The sequence below is a fragment of the Abramis brama genome (assembly GCF_963993115.1).
Source record: "Abramis brama genome assembly, chromosome: 19".
Classification (NCBI taxonomy): domain Eukaryota; kingdom Metazoa; phylum Chordata; class Actinopteri; order Cypriniformes; family Leuciscidae; genus Abramis; species Abramis brama.
Genome location: NC_139981.1, coordinates 21,070,194 through 21,086,349, shown reverse-complemented (window position 1 = coordinate 21,086,349; position 16,156 = coordinate 21,070,194). Strand labels below are relative to the sequence as shown.

General features: G+C 37.4%; 1 protein-coding gene across 1 annotated transcript in view; it reads left to right on the top strand.

Moving 5' to 3' along the window:
* The first annotated feature begins 256 nt into the window (after positions 1-256).
* kcnh5b (potassium voltage-gated channel, subfamily H (eag-related), member 5b) overlaps positions 257-16,156 on the top strand; it is a 42,876-nt gene continuing 26,976 nt past the window's right edge. Inside the window, exons 1-6 of the mRNA XM_084093897.1 lie at positions 257-476; positions 1,665-1,788; positions 2,551-2,657; positions 3,171-3,299; positions 8,562-8,680; positions 10,794-11,186. Of these exons, the coding sequence (XP_083950023.1) occupies positions 404-476; positions 1,665-1,788; positions 2,551-2,657; positions 3,171-3,299; positions 8,562-8,680; positions 10,794-11,186 (945 nt within the window). The 5' untranslated portion in view covers positions 257-403. The remainder of the gene's footprint in view (positions 477-1,664; positions 1,789-2,550; positions 2,658-3,170; positions 3,300-8,561; positions 8,681-10,793; positions 11,187-16,156) is intronic.

Below are 16,156 nucleotides of genomic sequence, written 5' to 3'. Positions count from 1 at the left end.
AGTACGGGAACTTGGTGCTTATAAAAGCTCCGAACGCACAATCAGTAAATTATACGGGTATTATAGTATAACGGGGGTAGTATTGGTGCTACAGTATAAAGCTTAAGAGATTTGACAATGCTTTGTTTCTCCTCTGCAGTGGAGCTGTTGGGCACGCGCTCGGCGTTGGAGTTGGAGATCCCCAGCTTCTGCCTGTGCGCTTCGGTGCAGCTGCGCATGCGCGGGGAGCTCCCCGTGCCCACAGACTTGTCGCTTTGAGCCTAGAGCGCGCGCGGTTGGCACACAGAAGCTCCCGGCCAGCCAGCGCGCGACGTTACCATGAGCCTCCCCGCTCCACCGGCACAGACTCCACGCGCAGAGAGTGCCCACCTGACGCGAGCAGCGCGAGAGCCACAGACGCACGATGCCCGGGGGAAAGAGAGGGCTGGTGGCACCGCAAAACACTTTCCTGGAGAATATCGTCAGACGCTCGAGTGGTGAGGAGCACGCTTGTGGTTTCTGGAATGCATTAGGTCACTTATCGTTACAGTGCCCATGTTATTCTGCATTTACAAACTGAGTAATCAGTAAATCAAACTAAAACAGGTAGCCTAATTAATTTGAAGCTGCTTTTTTAAAATGAAGCTGTATTCGTATAGTTATTTATATTACATTTAAGATGTGAATCATGGACGCTGTAATGCTAATGTAATGTTTAATGCTTTAACTTCGTATTTTTTTCTCTTTTAGTGGTTTCTCTGAGCAGGGCAGGGTAGGACCTACATTGTGATATATTTTTTTAAATGCATAATTTGCACAATGGCAGGCTATTTTTTTTTGAGTTTTAGAGTCTTCTTAGAATATATTAACTCATGTATTAGTATTCATGTATTAAGATATCTTACATCTAAAAAAAAAACAGTCTTCAAATTTACTTTATGCAAATAAACCATTAATTTCTTACTGCGCTGCTGAATTTAATTATTTACAAACAGCATTTATTTCTGTTTATTATATATATATATATATATATATATATATATATATATATATATATATATATATATTCAAATGTATTTCTTATTTTGAGTTAGGTGATTTTTCGAATATATTATCGACAATATAACGTTAAGCAGCCGCAACTGACTAATACATTGTGTAGTGCTATACCAATACTTAATTTAATATAATTACGCATTTCTCGCTCAGTTGTTTTCTTTCTCCTTCAGTTGATTAAAAATGAACTCAATATACAGTAATTTCAGTCCACGTCTCTGCGCCAGCAGAGTCGGCCTGATTGTTTTGAGAGAACTGTTACGTTTATGACCACTAGAGGGGGCAACATCTCTAGTTCCTGTCACAGTAATGCTGTTTGTGTCTGGTTTACCGTCTCCATTACAAACAAATCGAATCTGAGAATTATAGTGTATATAAGAGTAAGACATTATAAAATTGAATAGAAGAAAAAATTGTAGACAAACTCTAATAAGAGATTTTAAAACATCCCATTCAATTTATGTGGTCAGAAAGGCTACATTTTGTAGTTGTTTTGTTTTATGATGTTTTGAAAGTCTACATTTTCTAGAGATGTTACAGTAGGATAAGTGACAGTAATATACTGTGTGTGTCAGGTCACTAATTCCTGCTCTCTCTTTTATACTTTATCATCTTCTCTGAACATTCAGAGACAAGTTTCTTGCTGGGGAACGCTCAGATTGTGGACTGGCCTGTAGTTTACAGTAATGACGGCTTCTGCAAGCTGTCTGGATATCACAGAGCAGAGGTCATGCAGAAAAGCAGCACATGCAGGTGAGGGGACGTACACGTGACCATATATCTGTAGATGTTACACAGTTCATGCTGTATTGAAGATCTCTGGTGTTGCAGTACATTTAAGGGGCCTGTATTACAATTTAAGACTGAAGCTTAAAATGATTTGTTGTGCATCCATGTGCCCATTGTAACAAAACCAAGAAATAATAATGTCATAATCTTGGGCTTGTGCATCACCTTGCCTCTGCATAAAATGTAGTATTATACAGTAAATGTGTGTGTGTGCGTGTGTGTGCGTGTGTGTGTGTGTGTGTGTGTGTGTGTATATATATGAAAGTATATTTTTGGCCCAGCCATGATCTGGCATTGTAGTGGCATATTGTGGTTAAAAGTAAAGAAAAAAACTAATTTCAGTAAGTGGCTTGAGACACAGATATACTGCCTTCCACTTAAAGCATATTTTTCTGCCATGCTCACAAGACAATCTTTTTATTTTATTTTATTAATAAGCTTTTATCTGTGACTGCAAGAGAAACAAACAGGTTAAGATGCCATAATTGGTCCCACTTTGCGAAAAGGGTGAGGTGCACATACATTTCAGAAAATCTGTGTAATCTCTTAATCTTTGTTAGAACATATGACCATGAGCCACTCATGTGGGAAAATCTGAATCCTGAACATCATCTGAGCATTTTACTTCCATGAATCTTTAGACTGGGATTTATGTAGATTCTAATGAATTCAGGGAGGGATAATTACTTAAAAACTATGCACTTTGTGAATAATCTCTCTCTGTAGTTTTATGTATGGGGAGCTGACAGACAAGAAGACCATAGAAAATGTGAAACAGGCCTTTGATAACTATGAGTCCAACTGTGTTGAAGTGCTGCTGTACAGAAAGAACAGTAAGTGCGACTTCAAACAAACATATAGCCTACAGATACTAACATCTTTAAAGTTTCTTATAATGTCTAGTAGAGGTGTTGTAAACAGTAAAAAATCATGTTGACTATTAGCTACTAGATATTAAACACTTCCATGTACACTATTGGTCAAGGAATAATTATATATTGTCTTTAGTCTTGTTTTCCACCAAGGTTGCATTTATTTTAGTAAAATACAGTAAAAATATTTATACTGTAAAAATATTATTCCAAGCCAATAATCCAGTGGAATCCAAGCCAGATTTAGCATAAGGTATAACATGGATATCATGTGCTTATGAATTTATTATCATCTATTAAAACACAATATATACTATGGTATATATACTATAATTCTTTACTTAATAAATACCAGAGCATGTTTTCATCAACATTGATTTCAAGACTTAATATGAAAAGGCTCTGAATTAAAGATTTAATGGTTCTGTCAGAAATCATGTGATGATGCTGACTTTGACCTCTGACCTTGTACAGGAACTCCGGTGTGGTTCTACATGCAGATTGCACCAATCCGAAATGAAAATGACAAAGTGGTTCTGTTCCTGTGTACATTTAAGGACATCACCGTCTTTAAACAGCCTATTGAAGACGAAAGCACCAGAGGTGAGTTTGATATATACACACATGTACTGTACAATAGTACACTTGTAACGTCAGTGATGCATTCAAAATATATACTTGTCTGAAAGACGCAGACGTGCGCGTAGTGCTTGTTAGACTCGAGTTTGTTCTGACAGATTAACACTTCCTCTAATGTGCTTATGTCATATAAATAAATATGTATTTATTATTGGCAAGCATTGCTAGTTTTTTCCTCTGGCACTCAATCTCAAGTGTTATTTTCAAGCACATTGAAATTAGTTTGTGTGTGTCTGTGTGTGTGCGCGTGTCTGCCGGGGGCTTGTTTATTAAGATTTAATATGTTATAGAGTCTGTTTCCAAAACTTCCAATAGTGTGTGTGGGTGAATTTCACAAAACTTGTCCAGCTCAATTTTCAAGAAATTATATTTTTCCTGTAGAAAATAGTGAAGCCTGTATTTTTTATGACAATTATTCTTTACAATAAGGCAATTACTGTTACAGTATTGAGAATCACTTTTGAGAATAAAGGGGAATTGTTACAGTAATGAGAATTACTACATGAAAATAATGGTCCTTAGTTTTCTTTATACTAAATGATTTTAGGGTGAAGTGTGACTTGAGCAGGTTTGCATCAGATTCACCAGTGTGTGTGAGATGAATGTTAATCATACAAGAATCAAAGAGAGAGAGAGAGATTTGAAACCTCTCCAGACAGTGTTTCAGCAGTTATATTTCATTGCAGGATAATAACAGGAGCGACGGCAAACACTTCTTCCAGATTTATTCAACATAAAAAAACTTTGCTGAGTCATATCTGAACCACAGAGGACTTATGTTTTGGATGTGTTCATGATATATATCATTCATATAAAGTCATCAAAGAATCCTGAAAAAAAGTATCATGGTTTGGACTAAAATAATAAGCAGCACAACTGTTTTCAACTTAATAATAATAATACATGTTTTGTGAGTATCAAATCAGCATATTAGAATCATTTCTGAAGGATCATGTGACACTGAAGACTGGAGTAATGATGCTGAATTTTCAGCTTTGTCGTCACATGACTAAATTACATTGTAAAATACATTAGAATGAAAAGTGACAATATTACTGTATTAATGCAGCCTTGGTGTCTATAAGAGACTTCTTTCAAAAACATAAAAACGGACCCTTACTATATATATATATATATATATATATATATATATATATATATATATATATATATACAGTGAGGAAAATAAGTATTTGAACACCCTGCTATTTTGCAAGTTCTCCCACTTGGAAATCATGGAGGGGTCTGAAATTGTCATCGTAGGTGCATGTCCACTGTGAGAGACATAATCAAAAAAAAAAAAATCCAGAAATCACAATATATGATTTTTTAACTATTTATTTGTATGATACAGCTGCAAATAAGTATTTGAACACCTGTCTATCAGCTAGAATTCTGACCCTCAAAGACCTGTTAGTCTGCCTTTAAAATGTCCACCTCCACTCCATTTATTATCTTAAATTAGATGCACCTGTTTGAGGTCGTTAGCTGCATAAAGACACCTGTCCACCCCATACAATCAGTAAGAATCCAACTATTAACATGGCCAAGACCAAAGAGCTGTCCAAAGACACTAGAGAGAAAATTGTACACCTCCACAAGGCTGGAAAGGGCTACGGGGAAATTGCCAAGCAGCTTGGTGAAAAAAGGTCCACTGTTCGAGCAATCATTAGAAAATGGAAGAAGCTAAACATGACTGTCAATCTCCCTCGGACTGGGGCTCCATGCAAGATCTCACCTCGTGGGGTCTCAATGATCCTAAGAAAGGTGAGAAATCAGCCCAGAACTACACGGGAGGAGCTGGTCAATGACCTGAAAAGAGCTGAGACCACCGTTTCCAAGGTTACTGTTGGTAATACACTAAGACGTCATGGTTTGAAATCATGCATGGCACGGAAGGTTCCCCTGCTTAAACCAGCACATGTCAAGGCCCGTCTTAAGTTTGCCAATGACCATTTGGATGATCCAGAGGAGTCATGGGAGAAAGTCATGTGGTCAGATGAGACCAAAATAGAACTTTTTGGTCATAATTCCACTAAACGTGTTTGGAGGAAGAAGAATGATGAGTACCATCCCAAGAACACCATCCCTACTGTGAAGCATGGGGGTGGTAGCATCATGCTTTGGGGGTGTTTTTCTGCACATGGGACAGGGCGACTGCACTGTATTAAGGAGAGGATGACCGGGGCCATGTATTGCGAGATTTTGGGGAACAACCTCTTTCCCTCAGTTAGAGCATTGAAGATGGGTCGAGGCTGGGTCTTCCAACATGACAATGACCCGAAGCACACAGCCAGGATAACCAAGGAGTGGCTCTGTAAGAAGCATATCAAGGTTCTGGCGTGGCCTAGCCAGTCTCCAGACCTAAACCCAATAGAGAATCTTTGGAGGGAGCTCAAACTCCGTGTTTCTCAGCGACAGCCCAGAAACCTGACTGATCTAGAGAAGATCTGTGTGGAGGAGTGGGCCAAAATCCCTCCTGCAGTGTGTGCAAACCTGGTGAAAAACTACAGGAAACGTTTGACCTCTATAATTGCAAACAAAGGCTACTGTACCAAATATTAACATTGATTTTCTCAGGTGTTCAAATACTTATTTGCAGCTGTATCATACAAATAAATAGTTAAAAAATCATACATTGTGATTTCTGGATTATTTTTTTTAGATTATGTCTCTCACAGTGGACATGCACCTACGATGACAATTTCAGACCCCTCCATGATTTCTAAGTGGGAGAACTTGCAAAATAGCAGGGTGTTCAAATACTTATTTTCCTCACTGTATATATATATATATATATATATATATATAATTCTCCACTTTTTGGTGATTAATCAAATCAACAAACTTGTGAGATTGAACTTGTAAACCTTTTTGTACAAAATGTTAGATTCTTGCTCACGATGAAGCAACATGCTCTTTGAAACATTTTTAATTCAGTTCAGTTATGCAGAACATTTATGAAAGCAAAATATTGAATTGAGTTTCATTTGTGCAGATTATTTTAGAAGAGCACTGCACAACTGAACTGAAAGACACATTCGGGGCCCTATTTTAAAGTTCGAAGTGCATTGTCTAAAGCGCACGGTGCAAGTGCACTTACGGCATGTCCGAATCCACTTTTGCTAGTTAAATGATGGGAAAAATGGTTGAGGCGCCTGGCATGTCTAAAAGGGTTTTCTCTATTTTTGTAAAGAGTAATGGGTGTGTTTTGGACATAACGTGCAATAAACCAATCAGAATCTCATCTCCCATTCATTCCCTTTAAAAGCCAGTTGCGCTCGCGGCATGGCGGATTCGCTATTTACAAACTGAATGCTTCTCTAACGAGGAAACGGATCTGCTCGTGTACGAGGTTAAAGCACGCAAGCAGACCATCTACGGGACAAGCCGGATTTCACCATATCTTTATGTACACTATAATAATCTTTTACATTGTAATCCTTTTATTTTTAGTATTTGGCATGTTTGTGTGCTGCTGTGTGTGTAATAAGCAGAGTGTACGCGTGTTGTGGACCTGCCTATAGGCGCATATTACTAATGCGCCCTTTAAATAAAAAAATGACTGCGCCATTGACTCTAGATCAGGTTTCAGTTGGTCAATAGCGAAGTCTATTTCAGTTGCCTCAAATTAGCAACGCGCCAACAATGCACCTGAACACACCTCGTTTTCAGACCAGCACACCCATGGCCGCACAAATGTGCGAAAATGCATTTGCTAAATGTGCTCATTTAGCAGACACTTTTATCCAAAGCGACTTACAAATGAGAACAATAGAAGCAGTTAAACTAACAATAGGACAACAATATGCAAGTGTTATGACCCTTCCCAGTTTAATCTAACGCAGTACATGTATTTTTTTTAAATAAATAGATATAGAATAGGAGAGAAAGTGTTAGTATTAATGGATCAAGTGCTGCCGAAAAAGATGTGTCTTCTGCCGTTTCTTGAAAGTGGCTATGGACTCAGCAGCTCTGGTTGAGTTAGGCAGATCATTCCACCAGCAGGGAACAGTCAAGGGAAAGGTCCGAGAAAGAGATTTTGTGCCTCTTTGAGATGGCACCACAAGACGACGTTCACTTGCAGAGTGCAAGTTTCTGGATGGCACATAGGTCTGAAGTAATGAGTTTAGGTAAAAGGGAGCAGAGCCAATGGTTGTTCTGTAGGCAAACGTCAGTGACTTGAATTTGATGCGAGCGGCAACTGGCAACCAGTGCAATTTAGTGAGGAGAGGAGTGACGTGTGCTCTCTTCGGCTCATAAAGACCACTCTAGCTGCAGCATTCTGGATCAGTTGCAGAGGTTTGACAGTGCAAGCTGGAAGACCAACCAGGAGAGCATTACAATAGTCCAGTCTGGATAGAACAAGCACTTGGACAAGGAGTTGTGTAGCATGCTCTGATAGGAAGGGCCTGATCTTCCTAATGTTGTATAAGGCAAATCTGCAGGACCGGGCAGTTCTAGTAATGTGGTCTGTGAAGTTCAATTGATCATCAATCACAAGATATTAGCAGAGAAGGAAGAGAGAAGGGATTGATAAAGACCAAGGTCAGTAGGATCTTTTGATTTGCGCCACTTCCTCTCTGCACCCCTGAGTTTAGAACGATGTTCGCGGAGAACATCACATAATCATGGGGCAGAGGGTGTAGCGCAGGCTGGCCTGGAGGAAAGGGGGCAGAAGTTGTCCAAGCAGGATGTTAAAGTGGAGAAAAGAGTATCAGTTGCACTGTTAGTATCTAGTGTTGAGAGCTGATCAGGTGGAGGAAGTGTGGATGAGACCAAAGAGGATAGGCGAGAGGGTGAGAGTGAGCGTAGGTTTCGCCGAAAGGTGACCTGTGGAGGAGTGTGTGTTGTGTTCTGAGGCAGGTTTAGGTTGAGAATGAAGAGAAAGTGATCTGAGGTGTGCAGCGGATTGACCAGTGTATGGTCAGTGGAGGAGTAGCGCGTGTAAATAAAGTCCAATTGGTTACCTGATTTGTGAGTAGCCGCAGTAGATACTCGTTTGAGATCGAATGAGGCAAGCAGAGTGTGGAAATCAGCAGTCTGAAGTTTTTCTAGGTGGATGTTGAAGTCTCCGAAAAACACTAGCAAAAATCACTGGTGTCGCACCTGGCGCCGCATTGCGCCATGTGTATGATCGGGCCCTTAGTGTGTGTTACTGTATGAACACAATGCATGTCTTTTCAGTTCAGTTGTGTAATGCTTTTCATTAAATATGTCTTGTAGGTTGGACCAAGTTTGCACGTTTGACTCGAGCGTTGACAAACAGCAAAAGCACCATTCAGCAACTCACGCCCGTGAGCAGAACCGATGTCACTTCACACAAACAGTCCAGACTCGCAGAGGTGAGCGCACACACACACACACACACACACACACACACACACACACACACACACACACACAGACAGAGGGAGCATTTGCTTACATCCTTGACTGCACAGTACAAGGTTATACAAAACTTCATCTCACGGAGGACAAACTTGTAATAGAATCACACACACACAGGATGCTGCTGTAACGCAATCTCACACGTGTCTGTTGGACAGCAGAAGTCTACAGTTGACTGCCAGAAGCTGCTATTAATAATTAACACTGATGAGGAGTGTGTGTTTGTGTGTGTGTGTGTGTGTGTGTGTGTGTGTCAAAACCCCGGTTCGCTTTTCTCAAGTTTACGATTTACTGCTCTGTCACTGTTGTGTGATGGTGTTAAAGAGGAGGGAAATGTTACTTTTTTGAGTGTCAGGAAGGAACAATCTTACTAGATATTTTTTGATGAGGGGGAACATTAAAAGATGGGATAGGTTAGCGAGGGTGGATGCTTTTATCATGGTTTAATGACTCTGATCCCTGCTGAATGTGTGTTGTTGCAGTGTTCGCAAGGCAGCATTACACTGGTTAAGGTTTGTTCTTATTCATTAACTCTTAAGTATTAAACTTCTGCAATTCATTCAGCCTGAATCTCTTAAAGGAATATTCTGGGTTCAGTATAAGTAAAACTCAATCAACAGTATTTTGACAATGTTAATTAACACAAAAATTGATTTAGACTTTTTCTTAAATAAATATGGGTTACAGTGAGGCACTATAATGGAAGTGAATGGGGCCAAACTGTAAATGTTAAAATACAGTTAAAAAGTAAAATTACATGTTAATATGATTTTAGCGCTAACTAACTTTTATTCAATTAAAATGCCTAAAACCTAAACAACTGTCAAAATTATGAGTACACATTTACAGCTCAAATAATACATGTTTTAGCAGATCAATTAATGTAAATGCTATTAAAAAATTATGTGCTGCATATTTCTGTTTTTAAATCCCCAAAATGGCCCCCTTTCTCGTCCCTTTTGCAGTAAGTGCCTCAATGTGACCTTGATATTTGCCCACTTTAAAAAAAATGTTAAATAAGGGACTAGTCAGTTTTGCCACAAATGTGCCATAAATGCTGTTGATTGAACCTTATTGTATTTAACCTTTGATTTGCATTGAATTCTTTATTACTTTTTTTTTTTGTATAAACATACTTTGTAAACATATTTTTTCTTGCTTAAACTTAAGTTTAAAAGTCTCCTCATGACAGAATTCTTAGCATTCAAAATGTGCCACCATTTTTGCATTTGAATTCTGATTGGTCTTCTTTTCTTGCATATTTTTATAAAAAAATAGCGCCGATTGATATATGATCTGAAACAATCTTTCTCCCTCTGTCATCTTCTTTTCTTTATTGTCTCTTTGAGAGGAACTTCTGTTAAATCTCTTAGTAAACTTCATGTTCTGTTAATACAAAGATGCATAATATACAGAAAAAACACCGTATTGTCCAGGGAAGAGCAGAAATTAGTCAGAGCTAGAATTAATATTGAAACAAACACTTTCCTGAGGGCCCTCTTTATTTAATTGAAATAATTTCATTTCACTCTCTCTTATTTCCCTAAAGAAAATCTGCTTATTAGGGATGTCAAAAATACAGTGTAAAAATGATTTGTAAAGTTGTAAATAAACAGTATTTTCTTGTAGAACATACTACAATGATCATTATTTTAGTATTTCTACTTATTAACATTCACATTTAATTCAATGTGTTACTTGCAATGCTACGTTTTGTTGTAATTACTTGTGAACTTTACTAGCAATTTCTGAGTGAAAATTCCTTCAAAGTAGAAAAATTGTTTCAAATTGTTTCAAATCCTACACCAATTTTCTTTCAGGGCTGAAAGAAATTATTGTAAAATATGTATAAATGATATTAAATTATTGTAAAGCTATATATATATATAAAAATAACGTGATCATATATTTTCCAATACTAAAATTTAAAACAAATAATGTCAAAAAATGCGAAATCCCACTGGCTTCGGTGTTTAACTTCTGCAATTTTGCCATTTTTCTTTTCCTTTCCTTGTCTCGGATCCTTCAATCCCTTTATCTTTTGTTTGTCTCATTCATCTTTCTCAGGTTCTTCAACTGGGTTCTGACATCCTTCCGCAGTATAAACAGGAAGCCCCTAAGACCCCGCCTCACATCATCTTACACTACTGCACCTTTAAGACCACCTGGGACTGGGTCATCCTCATCTTGACCTTCTACACTGCCATCATGGTTCCTTATAACGTCTCCTTCAAGACCAAACAGAATAACGTCACCTGGCTGGTTCTGGACAGCGTTGTGGACGTCATCTTCCTCGTGGACATCGTGCTCAACTTCCACACCACGTTTGTCGGGCCTGGAGGGGAGGTGATCTCGGATCCGAAGCTGATCAGGATGAATTACCTGAAGACCTGGTTCGTCATAGACCTGCTGTCCTGTCTGCCCTACGACATCATCAATGCTTTTGAAAACGTGGATGAGGTGAGAAACCGTATAACCGTCGCTTTGCTCCTGGTTAGGACTTGTATATGTTTGAAACTTTATTGTTATAAGATAAGCTGTGGTTGGCTTTTTCAAATAAAACTCAGCAGTGCCTCAAACTCCACAAAGATGAAAGATTGAACAATTATTTCCTATGTCAGGGCTTCTCACAGGTTCTCTTCTGAGAATAGTGATTTAGGGTTCTTGTTCAAATTCATTTAAACTTTTGAAGAGCTTGATAGTTTTGGGACAGAAAAACAAAAAAGCTGAACTGGTAGCAAATATTTTTCCTTCTGAGAAAATGTAGGAGTTTTGCCAGAAAGAAAACCTCAGGTAGTGGCACATAGACATACTTTTTATTGACGGCATAAAGTCTGGTCTGTTTTGCAGCTTATTTTATTAAACACTATCATTCGCGTGGATTTAAGGTGTATGTGCTATTAAGCAATTTTACAATGTGACGTGACGTGTAGCCAAGTATGGTGTCCCATACTCTGAATTTGTGCTCTGCATTTCACCCATCCAAGTGCACACACGTAGCAGTGAGTGAGTTTTAAACACACACATCATGAACACACACCCAGAGCAGTGGGCAGACATTTTTGCTGCGGCGCCCGGGGAGCGAGTGGGGGTTAGCTGCCTTGCTCACTCTTCATTCACTGAGACTCGAATCCATGACCTACGGGTTACAAGCGACTCTCTAACCATTAGACCACAACCGCCCCCATAAGGGTAACACTTTAGAATAATGGTCCGTCATTAACTAACTATGCAGGAAGTAATGCAGGACAAATGAGTATTACTACATTAACACTTCAGCTACTAATAATAACTAAAATGGGAACCAGCTTAACTAATCATTAAGTTATATCAAATTTAGGACTGAGATAGGTAATCAATAATTACTCAATGAGATTATTAAGAACAATTAACTATGACAAATTATAAAGAATTACCAATTAATTACTAATCACAACATTAACGTGTGTCTGAGAGAACTGAGCAATTTTTCTTTTTTACTCATTTGACCTGCATTACTTCCTGCATAGTTACCTATTAATGATGGATCATTTTTCTAAAGTGTTACTAAATTAAATTCTGACAAATTAGTTTTTCCCCAGAAGCTCTCATTTTATCAACTCTGTACCCAGAAACCGTACTGCACTTCCACTTGCCAAAACAAAGAATGTGTAGGATCTTCTCAATTTTGTGAGCATTATGCCCAATGATGGGACTTTGTGCTGTCTGTGGGTGTGCCTACCTTCTGAGACGGTATTTACTAATACACAGTCTGTACATACTAATATATTAGGGGTGTAACAATATCTCGCAATACACAAATGCAACAATATGTATCGTGGGTAGTGACAATATGTATTGTGTATAGTTTAAGTTTACAGAGTTTTAGTGTCAGTACTACATTAAACTACCATATAATAATGCAATGGGGGAATATTTGTGGGTCCTGATGATGCCAAATGTATTATGTTACCAGTAAAAACATTGTTTTAAATATATCTAGTCTGGGACAGTGTGTAAGCATATTCGTCTAAAATAATTCTGTTTTTTCAGCTTCAGAATCATAAATATTTTAAATCTGGTGTTACTATTGTCCTGTGCATTGTGTTATCAGTCCAAGCCTATTCATTTTCACCCAAAATGTAATACCAAATTTAGCATTTTAATCAACAGCACATTTTTTGTTAACATTTTACCATATGTCTTGGAGTATCGCAATAATATCTCAACAGTTAATAATCTGTCATGAAATTCGTTCATGATAGTTCTCAGTGCATTAACTAATGTTAAAACATACAACTTTGAATTTTAAAAATATATTAGTAAATGTTGAAATTAACATTATCTAAGACTAATAAATGCTGTAGGTTTATTGTTCATTGTTAGTTCAAGTTAACTTATTAACTAATGTTAACAAATGAAACCATATTGTTAAGTGTTACCGTATTTTCTTGTTTCATGCGTAAATCTAACAATATTTAGTGAGGTTAATGCTTAAAACAAGACAAAAAAAGTTTTTTTTTTTAAATTCACCACCAGTCCTCAATTAACCATTTTTAAAAATAAAATAAAATAATGCATGCTGGCATTATCTACCATCATGCACTATACATAAGTGTTCATGGCCCTTAAAAGTTGGTGTGTGCTCTTACCAGCCCACAACCCACTGTATACATAATGCAAGTTTAATGTACAAGTTTTACCTAAGAGAGCTGCTCACTGTACCAGAAACCTTCTGAGGAAGCCTTTATATCATATATATTACTATATACACATAATATCATAATATCTCTTTGTAGAATTAGTAGAAATGTCCTGCCCCAGTTAAATTGGACTAGCCCAGAAGCATCTACTCTATATTATATATCAATCACACATAATTGAATTATGTACACTTTGGAGTGTTTTATTTGTCTTCCTCAAGTCCACTTAATCAAGGTTTCTTGTGCCAAAAAGAATAATTAACATAATTTTCGTAATTAACCCCCTTATGCATCTAGTCCACTGCAGTGAATACATCTTTAAAACCATTTTTAACCATCAAGGCTGTGATAATCACCATGGGTGATTGATTATATTGATCCATTACCATAATTCTGTATGACTGCCCTGTTTATTTGTCATTGCATTTTTCATTTATGTCAACAAATTCGATATGGCTTAAGAAAGTACCTTTGATTCCAATAAAGAACCTTTATTTTAAGAGTATAATGTGTATCTGAATGAGGGTTTAAAATCCCTTACTGTTGCATTGTGCATCTTGACTAGTTCAGGTCCACTCTTCACCATTTGCCTTGATAACAGAACTCAATTCTGTGTCTGAATTGAACACAGCATTGCGTGTTGTCTCTGATAAATAGCTCTGATAAACACCTCAAAGAAAATACACAGTTATTCCAGGACAAGCTTTCAGTTAAATCCCATAGCGCAACATCTCCATGTTATATTTCATGTGGATTTCTTATCACATGAAAGAGAATTTAATATATAAGATTTTGCTGTAAGCATTATGTAATGCTCTGTTATTCTCATAAAGTTTATTCTCAGGCAGGCCAGCATCAGAGAAATAAACACGAGCAGCATTCATGACTTCAGTCTTCAGTATCTCCGTTATTCATATCCATTTATGTGAAATCTTCATTTTTTGTGATGACAAATGTTTATAGTTTCAGTGTCACTTTGCTGGTATTTGTCATTCCCTGTAATTTTTCTTATTTTTTTTTTTACAGTTGACTTTTGAAATAGGATAGGGGTTCCATAACAGCTTTGTTGTAGGCTATATCTTTACATATTTTGGTTTAGCTTTACAGTTTCGGTCTGAGTATAACCAACTACATTGTTGGTCATGTCTGAACACAGAGTTGCTTGAATCTTTTACTGCATGTCTGTAACTGAATTTGCACTTTAAAAGAAGGGATGTGCTTCAGATGGTCACACCAGGCCAGGCTGGACTGAACTGCAATGTTTTTAGTGCTGCCTGATATAAAATTTTCAGAGGCCTTTTAATGTTGGACGATCATGTGTGAGAACAGAGCGTTCTCCTGCAAAGTGATTCTGATGTCCAACCACTTTCTCACCTTTTTCTGTCGTCTTGGCTCAGCTCACCTGCTCCAAATTTAGAACAAACTGTTTGCAGAATTATATTTTGTGCAATTTGGACTGTAAAGAGTGTGTTCAGTGAACTGAAAAATTTTAAAAGCACTCAGTGTTTCAGAATGTAGCGTCCAATTAACAATGCTGTGTGCCAAATTGTGTAAAATAACTCAGTGGTCGTTTAAGAGGCTTTGTAATAAATGACAATAAAGGAATGATTTAACCAGATAGACTGAACGTCAAATAGATTTTCCGTTTGTGTGCTGCATGTCATTAGAGTGTAGATGATTGTTTAATTATGGATTCATAAAGAGGAATATAAAAATATATTCTGTATATAAAAAAGACATCAGCAGATTTATATATATAGTACTGTGCAAAAGTCTTAGGCACGTTAGTATTTTCACCAAAAAAAATGGGTTTAAGCCAGTTATTTATATAATTTACTGTAGTGTGTCAGTAGGAAATATCCGGTTAAATTTCCTTTAGCCATCAATTATAATAATCCAGTGAGATTTTTGTATGCACAAGGAGTCTGACAACAGCTGGTATGCTCCACACGGAGATCTGATATTTCTGATAGGTTTCCTCAAGCGTCTTAGAGTTGTTGCTGCAGTTCTTCTGGATTTAGTCTCTCTCTTCATGTTTCTTCATGTAATCCCAGATGGACTCGATGATGGTGAAATCAGATCTCCGAGCAGAACGGCTGTTGTCAGACTCCTTGTGCATACAAAAATCACACTAGATAACAATTCATGTAAAACATTAATTTGTATCTTTTGTAAATTTTTCAACCCAATATTAAAGCAGTTCTAGTTGTACAAGAAACATTTTCAATGTAGCATTTACATATGACAACTATGCAGTAAAATATATGTAAAATACAGTACCAATACCAAAAATAGTTTATATTATATTATAAAGTATGTTATGTTATGTAATGTTTAACAGTTTATTTTGAAAGTCCACTTTAGACATTCTACTAACTATAAGTAACTGTGCAACTACATGTCAAGAATCAGTCATTAGAGTATTTGTAGAGCGTCTGCTTAAAGGCACACTGTGTAGAAATTGTGTTTTTGTCAAACAGCGACCCCTAGAGTCGCTGTGGAATACTTGCACTGTCGTAAATACCCCTCCACCCCCCCACCTCCCACCCTGTACACCGGTACCTGCGTCGGGCATGGAACAGGCACAGATAGACTCCAAAGACATGATTATTGCAATTTATCATAATAGTTTGCAAATTGTGCTCGTTTACACTATTTACAACCTCTACGTTAGGCTTATGTCCTGATAATTATGTGAGATATTGAAAACTGTTCTCATGATTATCGCAAGAATCAACGTCAACAGCG